The sequence below is a fragment of the Microtus oregoni genome, unplaced genomic scaffold (assembly GCF_018167655.1).
Source record: "Microtus oregoni isolate MIOR12 unplaced genomic scaffold, Mior012 000005F_ref0000423, whole genome shotgun sequence".
Taxonomy (NCBI): Eukaryota; Metazoa; Chordata; class Mammalia; order Rodentia; family Cricetidae; genus Microtus; species Microtus oregoni.
This window is the reverse complement of record NW_024543064.1, coordinates 46,895,900-46,922,543: the sequence shown is the minus strand read 5'-3', so window position 1 is coordinate 46,922,543 and position 26,644 is coordinate 46,895,900. Positions and strand designations below refer to the sequence as shown.

General features: G+C 41.5%; 1 protein-coding gene across 2 annotated transcripts in view; it reads left to right on the top strand.

Annotated features, from left to right (window-relative positions):
* Nucleotides 1-26,644, top strand: part of Lepr (leptin receptor) — an 84,324-nt gene that overhangs the window by 38,055 nt on the left and 19,625 nt on the right. For both annotated transcript variants that reach the window (XM_041651956.1, XM_041651955.1), the window contains exons 5-14: nt 1,730-1,935; nt 4,028-4,170; nt 5,623-5,767; nt 12,341-12,631; nt 12,776-12,893; nt 15,483-15,682; nt 18,496-18,644; nt 20,253-20,412; nt 20,524-20,606; nt 24,013-24,229. In XM_041651956.1, the coding sequence (XP_041507890.1) occupies nt 1,730-1,935; nt 4,028-4,170; nt 5,623-5,767; nt 12,341-12,631; nt 12,776-12,893; nt 15,483-15,682; nt 18,496-18,644; nt 20,253-20,412; nt 20,524-20,606; nt 24,013-24,229 (1,712 nt within the window). The remainder of the gene's footprint in view (nt 1-1,729; nt 1,936-4,027; nt 4,171-5,622; nt 5,768-12,340; nt 12,632-12,775; nt 12,894-15,482; nt 15,683-18,495; nt 18,645-20,252; nt 20,413-20,523; nt 20,607-24,012; nt 24,230-26,644) is intronic.

Below are 26,644 nucleotides of genomic sequence, written 5' to 3'. Positions count from 1 at the left end.
CATTATTCATTTTCAAGTAAAGCTTGTTCATATATCTAAGAATTAAACAGATTGTAGCAACGTGTGTGTGTGTGTGTGTGTGTGTGTGTGTGTGTGTGGAGAGAGGGGTCAGAGTGCAGCAGTCCTCACATTCCACCTCATTTGGGGGCAGGGTGTCCTGTTCGTTGCTGACAAACCAGGCTAGCTAGTCTGAGAGCTTCTGGGGAGTCTCCAGCTTCTGCTTCCATTTTGCACTCAGAGTACTGCTCACAATCACATCCAGCTTTTAAGTGGGTTGAGTTCCAAATATGGTCCCTATGATTGTGTAGCAAACACTTTACCCACCGAGCCATCTCCTCAGTCCCCCTCTTCTTCACGCTGTGCTTAATTCTTAGATGTAGGAATAAACTTTACATGAAAGCAAATAAGAACTAAATATGCAACATGTTACATATTTGAGTCTACTTTCTCGTTGCCCTATGAGAAATTCTGCAGCTCTTGGTGAACATTGTCCTTCAATGTGAGGGATGGCTTGTTTTGCACAATTTGGCACTGCTAAATGTTGGCTTGCTGCAAGGTGAACTTACTATGGTTAGCGTGTGGAGGACCAGTCCCGCAACATGGGTCAAGTTGGTTGACAGCGTTGTTCAGCTCTTAATCCCGAATCATTTTGTCTACTTGCTACATTCATTATTAGAGAATGGTTAAATTTTCCACCAGTAACTATTACTAAGCCTATTTTTGCCTGTTATTAGATAAATACTTATTATGTACTTTTAGTGACCCCTCTTCACAATTTTTTTTTGTTATGAATGATCCTCTTTACCATGGTAAATAATTATTGCCCTGAATTCAACTTTCTTGACGTCAGTGTAGCCATTCAGCTTTATTTTGATTTGTCTTGGAATAGCATATCTTTTTCTAATGCTCTCTTTAGTAAATTTGCATTTTAATGTTAAAATTGATTTCTTATGAGAGGTTTGTAATTGGGTCTTTTTTTTTTCTTCCCACTTTGCTACTGACTGCCTTCTAAGTGAAGGCTATTTGCATTTAATGACACTAACTCTATTCCCAAGCCTCTGTTTATTTTCTCATCTCATTATTTCTTGTCCTTTTCTTTTCTCCATTTTCTTTCTCAAAGACAGGGTTTCAAAGACAGGGTTTCTCCATGTAGCTCTGATTTGCTCTGTAGACCAGGCTGACCCCAGACTCAGATCTATCAGCCTCCAAGTGCTGGGGTTAGAGGTGTGTGCTACCACTGCCTGGCTACTTTCCTCCATTCTTGTAGGTTATAAATACATACGTGTGTGTGTATACACACATATATATAAAACCTTATATATAATATATATGTATTTTGTGTATATTAGTGTGTTGCCCACATGATGTCTGTGTGAGGGTGTTGGAACTGGAGTTACAGAGAGTCGTGTGCTGCCATGTGGGCACTGGGGATTGAACCCAGGTCCCCTGAAAGAGCAGCCAGTGCTTTTAACTGCTGAGTCATCTCTCTAGTCCCTCTTTTAAGTTATGTTTTATGATTCCATTTAATCTTCTTTATTGACTAATTATTTTTAGTGGCTTTTGAATTAGGACATGTCTTAGCATCTAAGTGACCGAATACCACTTTGTACGTCATGTGACATTTCAGTTGACCACTCCCAGCTCCCCCAAGTTAGGTTGATAATGTCACATACTTTAGTCTAGTATCCCCACCCCCATGCTCACATTTGGCTCTTGTATTTCAATGCAGGCCTGAAGTCACAGATGATTTGTCCCGGGCCCCCTCGAGAGACAGTTTTCAGGCCGTGCAGTGCAACTGCAGTGTTCGGGGCTGTGACTGCGATGTGCCAGTGCCAAGAGCCCAACTCAACCACTCTCTTCTGATGTATTTGGAAATGACAGCTGCTGGTGTCACTTTTCAGTCCCCTCTGCTGTCCGTGCAGCCCTCACTTGTCGGTAAGTTGTCCTTCAGAACGACAATGGCTCTTACAAAAAAATCAGTCACGTGAAGGGGTTGAAAGGTTGCTTATGGGTTAAAGATTGTCACTGGCTTCCATCACTTTGAACAATATTGGAAATCATGGGAAATGTAGTACTTGGGATTCACAGGCAGCTTCTTCTTGTGTTCACAGTCCTAGATGTCTCTAACCTTAGCACCGAAGTGATCCTTTGAAGCAGCCGTGGCCTCTGTATGTCTTGGATTTAGTGGATGGATATGTATTATGTGACTCTGTTTACATCTTGGATAACTATTTCTGGAAATTATTAGAAGCATTTTTACCTGACTTTATTCCTCCAAGAAATCTGTCTTAGGAGTCATGTGTGCAAAGATTATTATAGGGGCTGGAGATGCCATGGGGAGCAGGGGAGGGTTTCTACTCATACAGCAGGCCTGATCAGTGGCAGCAAGTGCTGGGCTGGATATAGGAGAACCAGGGGAAAATGTTTTTAATATATTTTAAAATGAGCGTATAATGGTAGAAGATAGGAAATGTGAACTCACTTGCAATTGTGTATAATTGCACCCCTCTTTGTTTTTTTTTATTTTTTGTGTTGTTTTTGGTCCTGGGAACCCAATAACATTTATGTGGCATTTAGTATTTAGTCACCCTGCTTACAATAACCTAAACTTGTAATAAGGCACAAAAAATAAGTGTCAGTAGGTTTGAATAAATGAAAAGACAAAAAAAAAAACCCCAAACAAAAAAACTTTCTCTAAATTCCTGAACAGATGAGATGCATGGGAACTAAGTGAATTTTGGTTGAAAATACAGTTCAAACCAGTAAATTTGTTATTGTAATAGTAATTTCTACAAGCTCAGAAATTCCTATTAATTGTATAAACCTTGTAAACATAGAATGTTCAAAGAACAAATATATATATATATACATATATATTACCATTTATACACACTTCTAATTTGCAATATATATGCTATTCACTATTTTTAACACCTCGGGGATATAACTTGAAGACTGACTCAGCATTTGAAAGCTCTGACTCTTGCAGAGGTCTCAGATTCCCAGCACTCACACAACAGCTCACAACTCCCTGTAACTCTAGCTCCTGGTGTGTGGGGGTCCAATGTCAACTTCCGGTTTCCTAGGGTACTTGAATGTGTGTGCATGCATGTGCACACAGCACACACACATAATATTAAATACATTTTATAAAACAATGAAAGTATGACTTTGTGATAAACCTCTTGAGCTTCAGAAGTTAAACATTTTCAATAGTCTACTGCAATGTGACTTTTAATGGCTGCTCGAATTTCCTTTATGCTATGAACCATCATTTATTAGCGCAATCTTTACCTGTAAGATATGTAAATTGCTTCTTGCATATTTGAAAGGTTTTCATAACGGTTGACATAATCAAGTACTTCTGTATGCGCATACATATACAGATGTTAATAAGCACGTGCACTTTTAAACTCAGAAATCATTTACCTCGTTAAAGTCCCCATTAAGCTAAGAGACCCCACTCCTATGTCGAGAGACAGCCAGGGCCTTACAGTGGTCCATTTATTACACGGGAGTGTCTGTTTTGAGCTGAGGGGGTGTGTTTGGGTGGGTATTTTACATGGACAGATATGCTGGCTTTTACCCAGGTCTGTGCATTTCCTGAGCAGTGTCCTGCATTCTGCTGTTGTCCTCGTGGCCAGTGAAAGCAGGTGCAGTGACTGCATCTAGGCAGAGGATCCATGTAAGTTTGAAACTAACCAGGCAAAGTGAACTTAGGCAGACGTTTTACAGAAGGGAAATCGCATTTGTCAAAACAACTCGACTTACTGGTTTATAGTCTTTCCCACACAGGGGAAAGAAACCAAGACAGTGGTTTGCTGTGCTTAGTGTGGTACAGAGGAAGGGCCCACCATATATCTCTGCTTTAACTCTGGAATTAGCCCTCAAATGATTTAAGTTTTTTAAGTATCTGAAAGGCAAGCTATGCTGGCAATTCATTTCAACCACATTTTACTCGGATATGGTTGCTGTGAAAACTGCCTGTCTTACAAGTCTTCCCCCCCCTCCCCCGTTTCCCCTTCAGTGAAGCCTGATCCACCGATAGGTTTGCATATGGAAATCACAGATGATGGTAATTTAAAGATTTCTTGGGACAGCCCAACAGAGGCCCAGTTTCCACTTCAATATCAAGTGAAATATTCAGAGAATTCTACAGTTACAAGAGAGGTAAGTATATTTTGGTAAAGAAAGTGAAACTTTGGGAAGCGATTAAAGATCCTTAAGTCTTGCAGAAATTACCCTTGCCTGCTAAATAAGCCTGTGCTTTCTAGTGAGGACTGAATTATATTGAATATTACATATTGAGATAATTTATATATACTACAGAAAGTCCAGTTATGAAAATTTAACTTATAACGTTTTCATCGGTAGAGTGCAGATGTACATAGCATCCTCCCGCTTTTGTAGCTCAGTGTGTTTACACACGGTGTTTGCGCCAGTGGTGTCAATCAGCACCTGCTCTTGCTTATGCTGATGTGTGTTTTGAGTGCCTGTCTGTGGCCAGGGGCTATTCTAAATGCAGCAAGATGCCTTGGGGCCAAAGGGGAGGAGGAAAGATTGCCACACTAAGGGGCGCTTGGGGCGTGCCTCATTGGGAGGCTGATATTTGAGTAAGGATTTGGAGGAGATGGCTCTGTAGGGATCCGGAAGACTGGGTACCAGGAAGAGCAGTGCAGAAGGCAGGTGTGGCTGAGGCTGTGAGTGATTACAACTGTGGCGGGCATGGTGTCCGAGCCCGGAGTGGGTGGGGAGGAGGAGGTCACGAATGACCTGTGGCCTCAGGTGAAAGCTTTCACAGCACACAGTGAGCCTTCCTGCCACACCATTCCAGGTAGAAATCCATCTTCTTGGGACTGTGTTACTTTCTCAGGCCTTATTTTTAGAGAGCGGTTCGGGAACCCTTGGTGTCGGTGTGTAGTTACAGAGTGAGGGCTGCCGCGAGATGCTTCCTCATTGTGAGTCTGAAACCACAGGACCGTGCTCTAGGCACGCTTCACGCTTTTCATGATTTTTATTTACCCTTTGACCCCTGTCTTCCTCTCACAGTCTTGAAGTGAGCAGGAAGTCCAGCTGAAGCACCTTATTGGAAAGCGGAACGTGCCACACAGGGAGATCCTAGCTAGAGTTTGCTTTCCACGGGATTTGGCCTCAGATGTCTTCCCCTCTGGTTTATAAACTGTGTTGACTCCTGGCCTGAAGTTCGGGGTCAGGACGTCACTATCACTCCTGTTCTTTTTCTTGGGCAACTTCCCTCTCTAGGACCCTGACAGCCCTCTCTGCATCTCTGCTCATTGTTCCCTACCAGATATGCAATGACAGAAACGTGGCTACCAGATTTTCAGGAACTTAGGCACCATTTCTCAAAAACCCTAAAGCCCACATTGGTGTTAGCCTTCAGTTAGTACTTGTTAATTGACACAATTGTTTGACCTACAGGCTCTTTAAATTCCTATTTATCGATTTTTTTTTCATTTGGTCAATGATTCTTATTTCAATTCTGTGGCCAGACGTCTGTGATGCTCTGCTTCTTTGAGATTTGCCGAGGCTTGCTTCTTCTCAGCTTTGGCAAATGCTCCTCACCAACTTGGTGCTCTGTTGTTTCAACATAACATGACACAGGTTACTGAAGTTGTCTCGGCTCCATTCCTGCTGGTGCACAGTGTGCTTCCGGGATCTTCTTACGAAGTTCAGGTGAGGAGCAAGAGGCTGGACGACTCAGGACTCTGGAGTGACTGGAGTTTGCCTCGAGTCTTTTCCATACAAGGTAAGGCTTGCCAAAGCTTCTCTGGAAATATTCTCCCAGACCTTGCCTTCCTTGCCGTTGGTATATCATGAGCATCTCAGTTTTTATTTCCCTCCACAAGAGGAGGGGGATAATATTGACATTTTATTTAAAATTCTTTCTGCAGATGAGGTCTGAGTATATAGCCTTGGCTGATCTTGAGTACTGGCGTTAGAGATCTGTGTGTCTATGACACACTACACTTTCCTCAATCTTGAGCAGGCTGATTTGTTACTGAAAATTGCATCTGAGTGCCTATTTGCTTTCCAAAATACCCTCTTTGGAGTTATTTTTTTAATATGAAAAAGTGAACAATTTAATCATGCCAGTGAATTCCAGGATTCTGAAACATGAGAGAGGAGGATTACAAGTTTGAGACCAGCCTTGGCTACATAATGAAACATGTCAAAAAGATACAAAATTAACATGAAATTTCCACTTTAAGAATCTAGAGTGTATGCCACTTATGTCATTAATTCTTTCATTTTTGTTTAGAATCCACATGTATTCATTTGAGATAAACACTAAGGGCTGGAGAGATGGCTCAGTGGTTAAGAGCACTGGTTGCTCTTCCAGAGGACCTGAGTTCAATTCTCAGCAACCACATGGTGGCTCACAACCATCTAGAATGAGATCTGGTGCCCCCTTCTGGCATGCAGGCCTACATATAGGCAGAATATTATATACATAATAAATAAATCTTAACAAAGGGATAAACATTTAAAATGTTTATTTTGAGATGCGTGTGCGCTCACGAGAGAGTGGGTGAGTATGGGGGTGTTATGCTTAAGAGGCCAGAGGTTGTCTTTGGTTATCTTCTAACTTCACCTTATTATTTGTGACAGGGTCAAATATTTGACCTGGAGCTTGCTGATTCTCAAAAATATTTGAGAACCTGGAGCTTGCTGATTCAGCTGGGCTATCTGCTTGGGCAAGCCCCTCAGATCCTACTGTCTTTGCTTCCCAGTGCTGAGATCACAGGCTTCGGTTACTGGGCTTGGCTTTTTCTGTGGTGCCAGGGATCCGAAATCAGGGTCTCAGGCTTGTGCAACAAGCTCTTCACCTACTGGGACATCTCAGCAGACTGTTTTAGGAGTTTTCAGAGTAAAGTCTTTGTACTCTCTGAGTATTTTTTAATTGCTCTGCATATTTTATTAGCTATAATTAATAGGGAGAGGGGTCAAAGCTCACACGGTACACAATTTCATGAGGTATAATACAGGGGAAAGAGAATAATTTTCATTTGCAATATCCTAGAGTCTTGGTGCATGCATTCCTGGGGAAGGTGGACCTCTAATTTCTGGTGGAGGGCATTCATTCATAAAGAGAGGTCTGTATATCAGTGTTCCTTGAGCAGGGGGCAGGTCGATTGCTGGGCCTAAGAGTTGTCTCAAGCCAGGTAGAGGAGCTGCAGTTCCTGGAGGTGGGGATGGAGTACCCATCACCCTGTGCTGGAGGATACTGGGGATCCAGCAATGCTGGCAGGAGCAGCAACAGCAGCGGCTGCTGTGGCGTTTGGCTGCTGGGCTGGACTCCAGCCACGTGGACAGAACCAGGTGATCCAGCAAGGTTCTGGGGATTAGGAACACCAGTTGTCCCCCTAACCCAGGACCTCTCGTAGTACCACCAAACAGCACCCGAGCAATGCCAGTATCTTTAGAGGGTGGCTCCTCTACAGTAGTGGATACTATATTTTCCCCCATACATTGGCCAGACCCTAAAACTGTGTGTGTGGGGTGTGTGTGTGCGCATGCACGTGTGTGTGTGCGTCTTGTTTTGTTTTTAAATTTTCCATTCTTCCCTCACTTTGACTATTTTTCCATTCTTTGTTTTGATCTCTAAATTCACCATAACTCAGAGGATCAAATCTGTATTCATGTGAAAAGCCTTCGCGGTATCCGTAAAGATCAGCCATTTTGCAGGCTGCATCTCGTTCTGTAGACAGTGTACCGCAATATCTTGCAACTGTTCCCTGTCGACTTGATGGCTGTCCCACAGTATCAGGTGTCAACAGTAAAAAATTGATTTTATCCCTACCTCAGGTTTTCCTACCAATAAAGCAAGCTTGGTAGAGGCTGTTCAAACTGTGGGTGGGTCCTGTTCTCTCCTTGGAATCCTAACTGATACAACAACCTGTTGGTATCAGCTAAGAACGCCTGGCACAGCTCTCCCTGGAAATCCAGCCCAGAACCTGTTGCTACTGAGAACACTGTGGGTAAAACTGACACTCTTGGGGGCCCACTGAGACTGTCCCACACTCGACCTAGACTTCCACCTCCTGCGCGAGTAATTCAGCAGTCCTTTTCAGGTGTGAGCGATCCCCTGGGCTCTCCATCTGGCTGCAGTGACTCAGAGGCCTGTGTGTCTGGCATCCAGCCACCTCTCAGGGTTATTTTTAACATCAAGGAAATGGTGGTTTATGCACGTGTTCCTCAGGGAGGCGAGAAGCAGCATTTGTCGAACCCCGAGAGTCTTGTGCCGTTTCCAACCCTGCTCCCGTTGAGTTGTGACTTTAGGAAGACACTTAATCATCCTTTGGCAGCCTGCTTGTTCAGTTTTACTCGGGTTGATGGTGGATGCTCAGACATGGCGATGTAAAATACCCAGCACAGTCAATCTCTTTCATTCAACAAGTTCCCTTATTGATTACTTAGTATTGAAGACGTGTTAATTAGACAGAAAGCAAGTTGCATCAGTGTCTGAGAAGCACTGATTTTGGAGTCTGCCAGTTTATACAAGGGCCATCAATATGATTTCTTTGGAGAGGTTCTTCACCTTTCTGTGCCTCAGTTTCCTTGTCTGTAAAGTCAGGATGTTTTCATATGGACGGCCTTTCTATGGCGAAATAGCACAGTGAGGCTTGTGTTATGGCTCCTGACTCATAACAGACATTCAGTAACTATCAGATGTCATTTTAGTTTATGACTTCACAGCCTACACATTCAGAATCTCAAAACCTAAAAAGAGACGGGAAGATCGACACTAACTGCTTGGCACAAAGTAAGATCGTGAGAGGGAGCTAAACTGAGTGTTGGACAATAAATAGTTTAGCCTGGGAGACTCGGGGATCTGGCATGAGGAGAGTTAGATGGTGATTTTATGTGTTTATTCCTCGAATAACCTTCTACTGTTTCCTTATGTGTAATGGGGTGCTGGTAATTCAGGTTTTGAACTTTGTGGTTGCTTCCCGAGGGAAACAGAGTCTTCTACTAGCAGGTCTTACTGACTAGCTGTGCCCTATGGAGTCACATGGAGGAAACACAAACCAGGGTATCCCAGGTGGAGGCTTCTGTGTGGTGTGATGGGTCAGGTCTGGAGGAAGAGGGAAACTGTGTGAAGGAAAGAGAAGGCCCCCATGCCTACACACACTGAAAGCCTGACTTTATTAGCCACAGGGCATTGCGCTTAGCTGCCATAGACAGATGTTGCTTTATTTTCTTGTTTTACTTCATAATTAACATTTAAAACTTCCCCTTCAAGAAAAAGAGGCAGTGCTAAAAGAATCAAGGTTGTTTTTCAAAGTTTGCTAGGATTCAGGGCTGACTATAAAAGCTTTTCTAGAAACTTCATACAATACACTAGTTGGTTACATTTTGCCAAATAATTGATCTCATTCAATTTAAGTCTTTAGATAGATATGTTTTTAGTCCTGTTTTTTCTTTGCAATGTATGTCAATAACTGTAAGTTTAAATTTGCTTGTTTTTTTCAAATATCAGCTCATATTTTACATTCTTATATATTATAGTCATGTGGGGGGGGAGGGTTCCAGGTGTCATATAGGGAAATGAACTGCACCAAGAGATAAAAATGGAAATTCAGTGCCGACTGACTTTGTCAGCTTGGATCAGACTTCAGAGAGTCTAATACCAGACAGTTCATTGTCAGCATGTTTAAAACATAGTACATTGGGGAAAAATTTCCAGGCAACAATCGGTCCAATTCCAGGTGCACAATAAAGCTGAAGGTGTGACTACATAGGGACTTTTTTACAAGGTGCATCTGACCAATGAGGATAGGTTCTATAGCTCGAAGACCTAGAGTCTACTGTATTCTCTAATAGCATAGAGGCCACCAGACCATAAAGTAGTCATGACATCCCCTAAGGATGGGTAACAGTCTAGGGAGGGAAGAGTCTGGGATAACCATTCTGGGGAATTAGGGTGAGGTCTGCCCTTTCAGATAGCAAAAAGACCAGCAGGTTGGTATGAACCTCCACTCTCAGCTTTCTGAACGGAAGGCAGGTATTTGATTGGCATCTCCTCCATTGAGGAGACACCCCTGCATGATTGACATTTCTTGTTCATGTTGGGGGACCCCTGTGCCCCAGCATAGTCAGATATTTAAAGCACACACACATACAACGTTATCATTTAGCTTGTGTAATAGTCAACCACATGTATATTAATAGCTAGACTGTCCATTATCACTCAAGTGTATCTCTAGACTTCAGACACCCTGAACAGAAAAAAAAAAGTGATTAAATAGCACCTTCTAGTCAAAATTACCCCCAAACTTAATTTTATAAGATTAAAAAAATGTACTTGGGCTCCTATTTTAGGTTTTAACCTTGATCCTGTTGCTTTAAGCCTGTGATAACACAGTTCGCCAGCAGTGGGAACGAACCCGCAGGAGAGAAGGTCTGTTCAGCTCACTGCTGTCAGAAAGCAAAAAGAAATGAAGAAGGAGCCTGGGTCCCAATGTCAATGACTTGGCTCCTTCCACTGGACTGTCCTTCATGAAGGTTTTATAGATCCCAATAGCACCACAGGCTGGTATCCCAGCCGTTAGCTTATGGTCCTAAGCCATTTAAAGTCTCAGCCATTGTGCTGCCTGATGATCTTAGCTGCCTCTGAGGGCTAGTAGGTGAGGATTAAGAGAAAGAAGCTCACTATATGAGAAACAAACTAAGATGCTCGTAGGGGAAATAGAAACTAGCCCACTTAAGTAGCTCCCCCAAACATTTCTCTTTACAGTATCAACCACTGTGCTGACATAATGGCAAGGTGATGCTGGCTGAATCACAAACCATCTCCATTGAGTCAGGATCCATGTTTCCCCTTGACAGAAAATTCAGCGCATCTGCTCCTGGAATTAAACAGTCCATGTTGGGGCCTGTGATGAACACATTCTAAAATCAAAGCATTTATCTAGAAATGCTTTGATTCGTGGCCTATATTCTTTTGAGAAATTAATAACAATATCATCACTAGACTATCTCCTTTTAATAAAATTCATTAATGTAGATATTGCATAATTATCAGTGGGTTTCGGTCACATAAAGAAAAAGTCATGGCTGTCCTATTCCTCGGGCTAAATTTTGGATAGTATTTAAGTATTTAGCATTTATTTCATGTTTCATCAATTTTTAGAATAAATTTATAGATTGTCACTTTTAATGTTTGTGTTAAAGCCTCAATTTAAGTATTTAATCAGTTACAAACCGCATGTATCTTAACTTTATTTCTCAACTAAGCTTCACTAGATGCATTAGATGCTGAACTAAAATACCTTGCAGCTTTAAAAATAATCTGTAAGTGAAAAGCCTCAATTGATGAAAGTCACTCTGTGCCTCTCTAGAAAATAACAGCAACTTGGAGGCTTTGAGACAGCCCAGCGGTGAGGCTGTGGAGCCCACCCAGTGGAGTTAGCCTTCTCTCGAGTGTGCAACAGGCACAGACCAACAGTGAAGGCTGCATGTCCCCGAGGCCGGGATTACACCCAGTCACGCCCATAGTCTAGTGCATCTGCCTGCTGCTATCCCGTTTCTGTTTACCACCGATACACTCAGTGCAAGTGTCCAGTGTGGAGAGTCCATACACAAACCATCGCAGTAAATTTAGCATGCTATTACAGGGCCAGCCATTTGACCCATTTCTTTGCCTGTTTATTAGAAACTTTCATACGTATAAATAAAAAACAATAACAACATCCCCCTTTTCATCAAGATTTTGTATCATAGTGATAACATGATACATGCTATGTTTCACTGATCCTCTTGAAATTAAAAGTTCACTTATTTTGCATGCACACACATGCCGCCATGCACATGCCATGATCAGAGAACACCGTGTTGTGGTTAATTCTCTCATCCCATCATGGCAGTCCTAGGAACCGAACTCAGGTCCTCAGAGTTGGTGGCAAGCACCTTTACCCGCTAAGCCATCTCACTGCGCCTTCTCTTTCCTTTAACGTGTGTTTATTTACTTACTTATTTTTGTTTGTGCCCACATGGGCACATTCAGTTTTAAAAGTCTTATAGAAAATGTATCATCGTGGAAATGATAAATGATACTCCATTTGAGTTCATTTCAGTGACAATTGCTACAACAGTTGTTAAGCCCCATGTTTAGAAGCTTGTCATGGTGCTCCTGGAGGTCCTCTTCACTTGAGAGCAGGGATTCCTGGGGCTCTAAAGGGCTGTCCACAGTGTCAGTCAGTTTCTCAGTACAGTGACTTGATGTTGGCAGGGTAACTAGACATATGGGGATCTCTTTGCTATGGTATCGGCTACTCACAGGATGGTTTCCGTCCCCACCTTTCTTCCTGTGTTACAGACGTCATGTACTTTCCACCCAAAATTCTGACAAGTGTTGGATCGAACGCTTCCTTCCATTGCATCTACAAGAATGAAAACCAAATTATTTCCTCCAAACAGATAGTTTGGTGGATGAATCTAGCCGAGAAAATCCCTGAAATCCAGTATAGCACGGTGAATGACCGTGTGAGCAAAGTTACTTTTTCCAACTTGAAAGCCACCAGACCCCGCGGGAAGTTTGCCTATGACGCAGTGTATTGCTGCAGTGGGCAGGAGTGTCACCACCGCTACGCTGAGTTATATGTGATCGGTAAGAACCCCAAGGCCTTGTTCATTCTGTCCCACGAGATCACTCGTTGTCACGGACTGTGTTAGAGTCCTATTAAAGAAAATGTTTTTCATACTTTTTTTGGTGTTTGTACTTTGTATTAATATTTTAATGTGTTTTAAATAGATGTCAATATCAATATATCATGTGAAACTGACGGGTACTTAACTAAAATGACTTGCAGATGGTCACCCAGCACAATCCAATCACTTGTGGGAAGCACTGTGCAGTTGAGGTATCACAGGTATGTATTATATTTGCTTCTTGATTTTTCTCCGGGCAGGGCCAGTTATCTATTACCATAGCAGAAATCTGGCACATTTTTTTCTCCCTGAGCAGAATTTTGAATTTAATTTGCTAGAAAATTTGTGAGAAATTACATACATTGTAATCTTTCACAACATTCACACCTGAGGTTTATATTATATGTATAATATATATTGTGCTTTAACCTCATTTTGTCATGTCTGCCAAACGGTTTCTTGGGATTGCATTTTGAGTCTTTGAGTGACATGCAAGGGAGGCAAGAGACTTATTTCCTATGCAGTGTATTTGGGCTCCAAGAATGGCCTAAAGTGAGCTGTGCCAAAAAAGAGTTGACTATCATTCAAGTAATGATAAGTGTTTTAGGAAAAAGGCAAAAGTGCCAGATCCTACAAGATGTGACTCTTTTAGAACAAAGTGATTTAAGTTAGGAAGCAAACAGTAGTTAATTAGGGGTAAGAGATTAATAATTAATAATAAAGAGAATTGTGTGCTTATTTATTTTTACCTTTCTTTGCTTAAAAATTTGAGACATCTCCATACAGTATTTCCCTTGTCTCAACATAGCGTATGTCCTAAACTGTATCTCGTTGTTGGGAAGATAAACACGTCCTGGTATTCAGAGGATCCCATGGTGGTCAGCCAGCATGCTTACTCTCTTATACTCTAGGCTCTGATACTGACATTTGTATTGGGCAATCTCAGTTTCTACAATGTGCCCATTTCTTCTTAAAACTAAAGATTTCAGCTCAAAAAATGTATCACAGGATCAAATCCTGTGATCTGAACTCTGTCCCTCATGTTCTGCGTTGACTCCTCTGCAAGGTTGGAAGAAAAATTTCAATTTCTGCATTTCTTAAGTCGGAAGAATTATTGTCTTTATCCTATCTGCTATGAATATTTTTAAGCCAGTTGAAAGTTGATAGGCCCTTGTAATTATATATGTCTTTCCATGTGTTTTCCCATGCAAACACATGTTTGCCAAAGACCATTTAAAAAAAAAACAAAGACCATTTAAAAAAAAAAAGACCATTTTATAAGCCTCATGGCTCATTTACCCTCCTGACATTCACAGGGTCATCATGTGACCAACTACAAATACTTAGTGAGTTTGTGATCCTCTCACTTGTTAATTTCCTTGTCTGTGAAATGGAGAAAATGCTGTGATTTATATGGTTCCTAGGGGGAATTAATGGCATTTCGTTTCATTGTAATTAAGTAATTACAGTATATAGGAAACATCCCATTGGAGCATACATGGTTATCGCTATCATGATGGTGATGCTAATCGTTCCAAGGTGGACCTTCACCTGTGTTTCTACACTGCTATTTTCTATCCAGTGATGATTACACATCCCTCTGTTACTGTATTTCTCTCACCATTAATTATCTGAACACACACACACACTGATAACCTTGAGGAGAAAATATTGCAAAGATGGTAAATGAGAAAAGATTTTAGTGTTTTTGTTCTCTTTTTCTTCTCATTTTCATCCCTGGAGAGAACAGTCAGAGCTTTAGTCGGTTAAATACCATTCTCAGAGCAAACAGTGATGTCAGAAGGACCATTTCAAAGAGAAGAAACACCTTGTATTCTGTGAGGAAGTAGGTTTGTCGAGACTCCTAATGTTTAAAAGAATTATTTCTGGAGGCTGGAGAGATGGCTCAGTGGTTAAGAGCATTGCCTGCTCTTCCAAAGGTCCTGAGTTCAATTCCCAGCAACCACATGGTGGCTCACAACCATCTGTAAAATCTGGCCTTCAGGTATACCGACAGAATATTGTATACATAATAAATAAATAAATAAATATTAAAAAAAAAGAATTATTTCTGAGAAAATGAGTAATATATTTCATTACCATTCACATATGAATCAGGATTTGGCATTAATTACATCAGTTGGAACTAGAAAGCATTAGGGCACTATTGATCAAGCCAAATATTTCCAGCAGCTGTATTCTCACTTTCTGTTGGAATTTAACCCACTTTATGAAGCAAGAAGAACCTGCTTTGCTTCCGCCCCAGGAGTGCCCAGCTTTGGATCCGTACTGCTACAAGCATGTCACCGATGCAAACCTCTAGTACAGGAGTTCTCAGCCTGTGGGTCCTGGCCCCTCAGACAAACCTCGATCTCCAAAAAATCCTTACATTACAACTCATAACAGTAGCAAAATTACAGTTGTGAAGTAGTGATGAAATTATTTTATGGTTGAGGGGGTCACCACAACATGGAGAACTGTTTCAAAGGGTCGCAGCGCTAGGAAGACTGAGAACCAGTGGGCTCCTGGGACCATCACAGTCCTGTGACTCTAACTTACCTTCTTGTCGGCTCTTCCCAGTGCCTTCACTACTCAGTGCTCATGCAAGGTTTTTATGGTTACTGTTTCCATGGAAAGATTGAGATCCGGATAGAGCTAGGGACTCAAGAATGTCTTTTTAATAAAAATATTAATTTCTATACAGAGAATGCTCTCTCTTTTGAACAACAAATCAGAGTTCTAAAATGTCTTCTTGTCTATTATAAATACCACATATTAACTGGCTGTTTTCTTTTTTAATATCTTTTAAGGAGCAGCCTGTATTGTTCCGATAGTCCATCTATTCATCCTGCATCTGAGCCCAAAAACTGCATCTTGCAGAAGGATGGATTTTATGAATGTGTTTTCCAGCCCATCTTTCTATTATCTGGCTACACAATGTGGATCAGGATCAACCATTCTTTAGGCTCTCTTGACTCTCCACCCACGTGTGTCCTTCCTGACTCTGTAGGTACGTCAGACGGCGTTCTGCATTTTCCTTAGGTTTGGATGCCATCTGGATGCTGTCTAATCACACTAGATTCTGAAGGAAAAAGAATGCTTTCCTTTATAGAGAAATTGAGAAGATGATTGGCTGGCCTTAGGAAGTGTTGATTTTTATATTGCCATTTTGAGTTTATTTTTTTATATTATTTGTAGCGTGTTTGTTTGTAAATATGGATAACAGATTCCTGGCAGGTGGATACTTCCACAGAGCACCTGATGAGTCGCCTGTGGAACTGGGAGCACAATTCTATGAATATAAAGTATCCCTGAAAGCATTTGCTATTTTAATCTGAAAGCTTCACCTGGATAATCTAAAGGCTTTGTGACCTAAGTAACCGTATTTCAAGACTTTAATTTGTGAGGCTGGGTAAAAGGCATTTGAAATATCCAAAGAAGGTGAAGAAAGTGGGCAAAGACGAGATCTCTGATAGTCACAGACTACTTTAGAGAGTATCTTGAGATTAAAGAATTCCAAGAGCCTTTGAGACATTTGATGTATTCTCCCAAAGTCACTGTGGGATATTTAAAAATATGACCCATTTCTGGTTATTTATTTTGTTGCAATACATTATTCATTAGGAAATTATGTCAAAAATCAATATATTTTTCGATTAATCAACACACATTTGAAGAAGAAGCTAGATTTTGTTAAATATCAGATGAACTCATTTTAACTATTAGATGTTTTCCTATATAAATACCAATTGAATTGATTATCTCTTTCTTTGCACGATTCCATTTTTCTTTTTAACTGCAATGGGTACTTTCCAGTTACTCAATATTCTAGGCTAATAAAGGGCCATGAGCAGTCACACACAACACGAGGTCAGCAACATCCTATCTGGATACCATTGGGTGTTTTGCTTTCCTAAACTAAAGCAAAGAATTTAAGTCGGGCTCATCTTGCCTTAGGAAGAGACCAATGTGGAAATTAAGCTTTGGGATGTAAGTCTTGGCTCTACCTCTTTGTAGCTTTTAAAACTTAGATCAGGTCCGTAGACATTCTGTACCACCTCTCGATGGTGTGTGGCTCTTTCTGCTCCCCCCATGTGTGCATCACTGGGGGCAGTGTATACACCCCCTCTTGGTAGCCACTGAATCCATCCATGTGACCCACTGAACCACAACCAAAGAATCAATCCCTACAGAGCCTCAAATGTGGACTTTTCTTGAAAAGAAATGGCCTTTTCCAGAGATGAAAGTTTGATCAACTTACAGGGTTAGTGATGAATACTATCATGAGCTATGAGAAATTTAATGATCATGAGAAACTACATACTAATAGCAAGTTCAAGGTGTTTTGTCCTGAATGGTCTAAAGTACTAGTGTTGATTGCTTAAATGATTGAAAAGGGCTGCTCACACAAGAGGCCACACGGTTTACAGTGGTTGTTCTTAGAAATGAGACTCGGAGGAGAAGAACGATGGCAAACACTCCTGTTGTACCAGTCCAGGTAGCCGCCGCCCTCTAGGACCAGTGCAGGTAGCCTTCACCCTCTGTGAATCAACAGTGTCCTGATTTACTGAGCTTGAGGGAATCAACAGGTTTCGGGGGCAGACCACGAATATTTACAGAGACCTTTCCTATCTTCCCTCATACAACACCTGTACATTGCCCCCTTTATGGGTTGGTGGGTTTCTTTCTATACCGTGCAGCCGCCAGGGTTGTGGACTTCATATTCCAGTCAAGGATCATTTCTCTTTGGATAGTTCAATGGTTGAGGTACCCGTGAAATAATTCCCAAGAAGAGAAGTGTCCTGGCCATCATCCTAGAGACTCAGACCTGTTAGATGCTGACTTGTGGCAGCTGTGGAGGGGAGCCGAGAAGATCTGAGATAGGAGGGGATATTCTCAGGAGAAAAGTTCCTTACCAGTGGGAAAGTATAGTACCTAAGTGTTTTAACATGTTGCTATGGCAGCTGAACCCATTGCCCCATTCAGGGGTATCCCCCAAACGTGAAGTCAAAATGGGTGTGGCACTGTGAAGTTGATGCTTGGTGTCATGACACAATTAGGAGATCGAGATGCTTAATCTGCGTTTGGACTTCCAGATCCTAGTCCAACAAGTCACATTTCCTTATTGTCCTATGGTTAGGGAAAATGGTGCTGCATGGGAAAAAATGATAACATTGGGCAAATGCACTCTCAGGTGTAAGTCAAAGTTAGGTTGAGAGCAGCAATATAAGATGTTAAGAAAACAAGGTAGCTGGGTATGATGCCCACCTTTAATACCAGTGCTTGGGAGGCAGAGACAGGCAGATCTCGGTGAGTTCAAGATTAACCTGAACTATGTAGTGAGTTCTAAGGCAGCCAGGGCTACAAAGTGAGACCTTACTGAGGGAAGGGGGTGGGGAGGAGAAGAGGAAGGAAGAGGAAGAAGAAACAAGGTAATTATCTTCTGTGTGTTTCTGTACTTTTATGCATTTCATTTTTAAACATATATTTTTTTTAAAAATTGCATTATTTTGCACCTCTGTTTTCTGCTAATTAAGGTCTGCTTTCTCAGATTGTAGAAAGTGATCTTCTAATGGCTCACTCAGGAGGTGTTCTCTGACCTTGCAAAGTGACACCGCTAATGTGCTGATGAGATTTCCAATGAACCTCTTTGCTTTCAAAGTAGAGCTAATCCTTTTCCTATGTGTTACACAAAGCAATAGGCATGAGTCAATGAATGAGAAAGCTCTAGGAAGGGTATTGCTTTACAAATATGAAGTATAAAGAGGGTTGATATTACTGTTTAAGTAACTGTTACATGATGTTATGTTTTTAAATTTCTAGTAAAACCACTACCTCCATCTAGTGTGAAAGCAGAGATTACTATAAACATTGGATTATTAAAAGTATCTTGGGAAAAGCCTGTCTTTCCGGAGAATAACCTTCAGTTCCAGATTCGATATGGCTTAAATGGAAAAGACATACAATGGAAGGTACCTTTTACTTCTAATTGTTGTCCTCTCTGCTCTTTCTCCCTCTCTCCTTTCCCATGCCCCTTTGTAAATTGGAGTCTCTACTCTGTAGCCCAGGCTGGCCTTCAACTTGTGAACCCTCTAATGCTTCAGCCTCTGAAATGCTGAGACTACTAAATGCTATTTTAGTGTTTTATGAACATATATTAATTATACTTAATAATGGGTTTCATTGTATATTTTCATATACATATACACATATGTATTTTGATCATATTCATCCCCCTTACCACCTCTTATCCCTTACTATTGATTCCCTTCCTCTTCCTGACAGTTGCCTTTCTCCATCTTTGGCAAGGATTTCCTTCCAGGAACATGGGCAGCTTGCCAGCGGCTGTACTTCTAAAGAAAATGTCTCCTCTTCCCTAGCAGCAGTAAAATCCTCAGGGAGAAGTGTGGGCCCTGTGAGCCCCTCTCCCTTTCCATGACCAAGCTCATGCATGTCTCATGTAGGTAACCACAAACTGCTGAGAGTCAAACATGCACCAGCATCTTATAGTGTGTCCCATTGGCACTGACATACAAACAGTATACTCTCCTGTATTGTGTAATTGCTTTTATTACTTAGATTGGTGGTTCTTAGCCTGCAGGTCATGACCCCTTTCACGAGGGTCAAGTATCAGCTATTTACATTATGATTCATAACAGTAGCAAAATTACAGTTATGAAGTAGCAATGAAAATAATTTTATGGTTGGGGTCACCACACCATGAAGAACTGTGTTAAAGGGTCACAGCATTAGAAGGTTGAGAAGTACTGACTTAGATTGTCAAAGTTTAATCCTTGTAAGGAACAAAAATGTTCCAGCATTTCCCAAAGCATGCTTGACAGGGCGTTTTCCCAATGAACTGTTCGTGAAACAGAGATTGCCTGGTTGACTAGGCTCAGGAAAACCTACCTCATTGTACCCTCCTGGTGTGAGAGGCAGTTCATGACAGGAAAGTTTTGAAGAAGGCCCTTGCTGAAGAAACTTTTGCCATATTTCATCCTTTGTTTTCACACTCAATTTTTCTTCCAGGGACCCACACTTTGTATAAGCTTCTGATATCTTTCAGTATGTGTGTGCATGGGGCACTTTGAAAGAGGCTCCTTTTAGTAAGCAATCATAGAGTTGAGTGTGCACATGGGAAATTTTGTCTTAGTTTTGCTGGGGCAGCTTGCTGAGAATGGAAATACTGGATGCCCTGATTGTATTATTAGCCCAGTGACATCAGCTGGGGTATATGTATGTGAGAGTCTTATCAGCTTGATTCTCTAGAGAGCGCCCTGTCTGACCGCCATTGTTGAATTCTTGTCTTTGTGGAGGAGAGAGGAACAAAGGGCAAAGGTTAGCAGTAGAGCAAGAGTGTGCTTGGGATTGACCTTGTAAGTGCAAGGAGTCAGCAAGGGAATGACCAGATGTGAGAGGCAGCGCTCCTCTGACTAGCCAAATATTGTGTGTTTCTGAAGTGAGGAAATACAACATCACTCTGTCTTAAGTATGGTATGGTATTAAGGTTTCAAATATAAGCAAACTCACTCCGGAACCCACAGGAGGCACAGGTGTTGACGGTGTGACTTCTGTTACAGACACACGATGTATTTGATGCAAAAGCAAAGTCTGCCAGCCTGCCGGTGCTGGACCTCTGTGCTGTCTACGTGGTACAGGTGCGCTGCAGGCGGCTGGATGGATTTGGGTACTGGAGTAATTGGAGCAGGCCAGCCTACACGCTTGTCATGGATGTAAAAGGTCTGTGAACACTTGCTAATGTTTCTTGAAAGTGCATGCGCGCGTGCTTCAGATGTGACTGAAAACGTTCTAAGAACACGTGTCCAATTTGGGCTCCCTGCTGTTTTGCAGTTCCTATGAGAGGACCTGAATTCTGGAGAATAATGGATGGGGATGTTACTAAAAGAGAGAGAAATGTCACCTTGCTTTGGAAGGTATATCTAATTTCTGTCTTTTGTTTTATTCTGCAGTTGTTTGTCTATTCTTTGTTTATAACCCTGTCATATTGCTAATCTCACAAGTGGCCCCAAATCTTACGTTTTAATGCATCTCTGAGATGTGGTTGCTCAGAGCTAAGTATCTGGAGTTTTGACGTGGTCAGGGGCCTTTATTATTGTCTCAGGTCAATTATGGTTGTCTCATTGCTCTTTTGGTGATGCTTTGGGCTCTTTGGGCTTCATATTTGTCATCTGTATCAGGGTAAGATTACTAAATGATAATTAGTGTTGCTTTAAGTCCGCAGTTTGATTCCTGAACAGTGTAACCATGGCTTCCCTTTCAATGTTTAAGCACGTAAGATATAAGAGAATATTTCACCTATGTGATGGCAAAGGATGAATGTTTTCTATAATGATGGATGATCAACTTGGAAATGCCAAACATCCATTCTCCTAAAGAGTTGATTTTGATCCCAAATAATTAATTTCAGGAATAGATATCAAGCTTAAGTTTAGGAATAAAATGCACGAGGTAGGTAATGTTATGTTTACTATGTAAATGTGAAATTAATTTCAGTTCTCAAGTGGAAGAAAGTTAATGTATGTCTAAAAATGGTTACCTGATCTAAGACTAACCCTATATAAAAATTGGGGTATGTAAGAATTTGTGTACACTTTGTTTATAATTCCAGTTACTATATACTTTTGTTTACATGGTAATGCAATTCTAAATAGTCTTCCATTTCAATATTTTTTGCTTGAAAGTAACATTAAGAATTGACACTGAGGGCTGGAGAGATGGCTCAGCTGTTAAGAGCATTGTCTGCTCTTCCAAAGGTCCCGAGTTCAATTCCTAGCAACCACATGGTGGCTCACAGCCATCTGTAATGAGATCTGGTGCCCTCTTCTGGCATGCAGGCATACATGCAGGCAGAACACTGTATGTAATAAATAAATAAGTCTTTAAAAAAAATAAGAATTGACACTGAGAGGGACTGACAGTGACATTGCTCAGGCATTAGTTGAGTCAGCAATGAACAAAATAAGTAACTGTTCTTTATCTCCTCATAGTTGTAACAACTGCCCTGTGGCCCAGGCTGCAGTTACCCCCTCTCCTTCCTCATACTCTATCATGCTCTTGAACAGAAAAATGGCTTTTCTTTCTAGATCATTCCCATGCCTTCCTTATGCCTGGCTCCCATGTTTCCTCTGTGATGTTGCATGGTAGAACTTCCTATAATGGCAAGAACAGTTTGTATGTACATTGTCCTCATGACAGCTACCTGTAGGTTTGTGGCTTGAGTTGTATACAGTGTGGTGCAAAACCTAAATTTTCACTTTTACTTAATTAAATTAACTTAGACTTAAAAGGGAGGGAGTCACGGTAGGGAGAGAATAACTGTAGAGAGAGAATCACCATAAGGAGAAAGTTGCCTAGGGAGAGAGTCACCCATAGGGAGGGAGCCACTGTAGGGAGAGAGTCACCATAGTGAGGTATGAGTCCACATCTATTAGAATGGCTAATTGCTTTTTAAAGATGTTCAAATTGCTGATTGAGAATACGGAGCATCAAGAAACTTGGTTGGCTTCTTGTGGCAATGCACACCTGCGCAGCCACTTTGCAAGTTAAGTGTAGCCTTGATGGACCATTGTGTTCATAGATGATTACCTGGGTTACTTGAAGACTTCCTCTACATGAAAACTTACACATGAGTTATTTTATCTGCTGTATTTATATTCATTATTCCAAGATGAGACTCTTCAGTAGAAAATGAAATGGTAGGCACATAACACTATACATTTGCACAAACCTGAAACTTCACAGGGCAAAGAATAAACCTTAAAGTATACAGATTTTTTTTAAAAAAATCATAGACTGGAGGATTTGGGGATGAAATACAGATTAGTTACGACTGTCACACGTGTATGAAATTACCTTCCTGCCGGTGGCAAGGGAAAAGTCTTGATTGATTTTGGAAATTAGTGGGAAGTGTGAAAGATGGAAGGCACTGCATAAACACTTTGGAGCTATGCACTTCTTTTTCAGGGATGTAGGCTAGCAGTTATTACATCCCTGTCTGTCTGTCTGTCTTGGAATGGAAAAATTAAGATGAATGGGGCACAGCACATGTTTTTCACTGCTCTCCCAGGAGGACCCAGACTAGCAAGAGAGTCAGCCAGAGTGATTCTTGCAGTCACAGATTGGAGTTATAGATCAATACAAGCTTATGTTAAGCATAGGTGGGTTCTTATAGAAATATGTATGTATGTGTGTGTGTGTGTGTGTGTGTGTGTGTGTGTGTGTACAGAGGCCAGTATACCTGCATATATCCTTGATTTTGTAAGCTAGGAGAGCCTTTCAAGAGGAGGGAGTGTTTCTAACAGTATTATTCAGTCAAGGTAATGAGGACTTGAGAGGACTGCTCATTTTAGGGCTGGGTGGTAAACATACGGGTAAGCCAAAAACATCTTTTAATATCTTTGATATTTTTACTTATGATTGAAAAATATCAAAATGTCATATCAAAATGACATGGATTTTTCACATAAAATAAAGCTGGTATTTCCTTCAGACTTTTTCTCACATCTTACTTCCACCTAGCTACCCACGAGGTTCCACCCACTGCAGAATCCATGCATCTGTGTGAGTGCATCTCTGTCATTTTTCACTTGGAGACACTTGCTCTAGTATGTGGTATAAAATTCAGCTCTTCTTAGCTTTCTAAGGGATTGGCAACTTTCAATGTTCCCTGCAATAAGTGAAGGTGATTGTTTGGGGAGTGAAGGGTATTCTTGGACTCTTCAGAAGGAAAGAACACGGAGCTGGAATGTTTTTTTACACAGGAATCTTCCACGACACAGTATAATATTCTGTGGAAAGCTATGGGACAGAAATGTCCAGGGCCACACAGACTGCCCAGATAGCCTTTGTTATTTGGTAACCTTCAAGGTTTTTGTTTTCTTTGCTCTAGATAATCTTTCAAGCACATCCCATGGAGAACAGTGGCAGATTTACTCGGGCTCACAAAGTGTTGATAACCAACTGAGCCTTCTTGGTTCTTCCCAGAACCTGAGCAGTTCCTTTGCTTGCTATTAGACGAGTAAACTTCTACAATTAGAGTGGAGATTCTTAGTATTTCCGATGTATTCTTCATATTTCGAATGTCCTAACTCTCTTCTTACTTCACTGTCTTTAATTTAGTCTCTGGGTGTGAAGAAAAACATCAGAGGGGGGAAATAGCTTCCCTGTGCTGCCCATGCCTACTGAATTGCACAGAGTTTCCACCCCTACTCCACCCTGATCCCTTAGCACTAGATTGAGCAGTGCCTACCTTGGTCTAACTTATAAGCTGAATTCTGTGAGCTCAGTTGGTGTAAACGCTGTGGTTTGTGTTTACTCCAGCCCCTGATGAAAAACGACTCCCTGTGCAGTGTGAGGAGGTACGTGGTCCAGCATCGGACTGCCCACAATGGGACGTGGTCAGAAGACGCAGGAGATCAGACCAATCTCACCTTCCTGTGGGCAGAACAAGCGCATACGGTTACTGTTCTGGCCGTCAATTCCATCGGTGCTTCGCTCGCAAATTTTAATCTAACGTTTTCATGGCCGATGAGTAAAGGTAAGAGATGCTGAGAAGCACTTGATTGCCCTGTTTGTTTGTTTGTTTGTTTGTTTGTTTTTATGGTGCTTCACACAGAATCCCAGCATCATCATCATCATCATCATCATCATCATTCTAGCCCCACTACTAAATTATGATGTAGCCTGCTCACATGACTTTTTGTACAGCACTGCATCTCCATCACTCTTGATCCTCCCTCTCCCCCATCCAATTCCCCCATGTGCCCCCTCTAAAATTCATGATCTCTTCTTTATTACTTAAATATTATATACACACATATGTCTAACTTACTATGTCTGTTTAGCTTTGCTCATACGTACCTGTGATTAGTCACTTGGGATTAGTCAACCTGTGCAGGAACTCCTCCATGGAGGAGACTGGTTCTTCCTCTCTGAGCATACGCTCTTCACCTGTAGCTCTTCCCCTAGGGGTGGGTCTAGGAGGCCTCAGAGTCAGCACAGAACACACCTGGATACCAAGTTCTCAGCACAAAGGAGATTCATTACCCCAGAGGGATAAGCGGGGGGGTGAGAGCTGGGGGTGGCTGCCTCTGGATCGGACAAAGACAGCAACAGGTGGCTCTACAGTAGTGTTTTTTAAGGAGAGAACGGGGAAGTCTGTGGTAGGATGAATTGCTAAGTCCCAATTGGACATGTTAGCTAGTGTAGCCAAATAATAAATCTTGATGGCTGGACCTTGGTGTTTTGATAACTGCACCTTAGAGTTTTGATCAGGCATAAGAGAGGGGCCAAATAAGGGAATAGACCTTGGTGGCTAGCTTTATGAATGAAATCTAATGGTTTAGCAAGGGAGAGGAAAGGTGGATGGGCAAGACCTGCCAGAGCCATGTTTGCCATCCTTGGGCCTGTTAGAGAGCCCTCATTGGGACCATGTGAATTTCCCTGTCCACACTGGCATGTCGGCTGGTGTTGTCATTACAGCTGCTTGTGTTCAGCAGTGATACTATGTATCACTGTCTAGAGGACACTATCCAACAGCAGATATTCTGAGCCTCTGGCTCCTCCAGTCTGTCCCTTCCCTCTTCTATGAGGTTCCCTGGGCTTCAGGTGTGGAGGTTGCACTGTAGTGTATGAGTTGGGCTTGGGCACCCCCTTTCAATATGGAACCTGTGCATAGCCCTTCTTGTTTAAATCACCTCTGAGCAATCCAGGATATTTTCATACTTACTCTCTGTGTGAAAAATACATTGCTACCCAATTATGATCATTTGCAACAGAATAGTCTAGTAAATCTAATAACTTAACCCTTTTGAAGCAGTGGAGGTGAGTCACTACCTCTGTTTAGAAATTAGAATATAGAACACTTTATATATAATATTAATATTTTATTATATATAGTATTCAATTAATACATATTACATATACCATAGTATATATTTACATATAGTATACAGTATTTTATTTTATATAAAATGCTATCTATTTTAGTAATAGCATGACACGCTATATGGACTCAAATCAGTTGCTGAGAGTTAGAAACTGTTGTGGGCTTTATTTTGTGTGAGTAGGGAATGCCTCACCTTTTAATCAATGTTGGTATATTTGATCATTCTAAGCATTGATGCTTTCTTTTATAAAATATATTTTACAGTTAATTAATTTTTGGGGGATGCACATGCCAGAGTATGTATGGAGGTCAGAGGACACTTTGTGGGAATTGGTTCTCTCTTTCTATCATGCATGTTCCAGGGATCTAATTTGGTTGTCAGGCTTGGTGACCGGTGCCTTTACCTGCAGGGCCACCTTGCTGGCCTAAGAGTCACTCTCAACAGGAGCTTCTAGTCTGTATTTGCCATCAAAGATACTATTTTAAATAGAAAGACACTGATTTCTGCTGTCTCTACCCCCCCCCCCCGCTAACCTTTCCAAGAGGTGCTTCATAAAATTTTTGACTGTTGTTGGAATGTGCCCTATACCCTCTTTAAAATTCAGAGCACTTTCTAAACGTTAAAGATGCTTTATCATCTTTAACTAAGAATGCATTAGCGTGTTTGTATCCTTGTGAGAGTTGCATGTGTAATGTGTGTTTATGGGCACACATGCTACAACATGTGTGTGTAGGTCAGAGGACAGCTTGGTGGAGCTGATTTCACCTTCCACTTCTATGTGGAGATTGAGACAGGGCCTCATGTGGCTCTGACTGACCTGGAACTCACCAGATAGACCAGTCTAGTCTTGAACTCAGAGAGATCTGCTTTTCTCTCTACCCCTCAATGCTGGAATTGAAGGCACATGCCTCCATGTCTGACCAGGAATATTATTATTTTTTTTTTAAAGAAAGTAAACAGGAACTTGATCTTGGGTTGAGGGTAGAGAAGCCATCTTGAGGAAGCGATATGGATTAGGAACCAACCCCCCCCCCAAGTTTGGGATGGGGAAGCCCCTTAGCTTC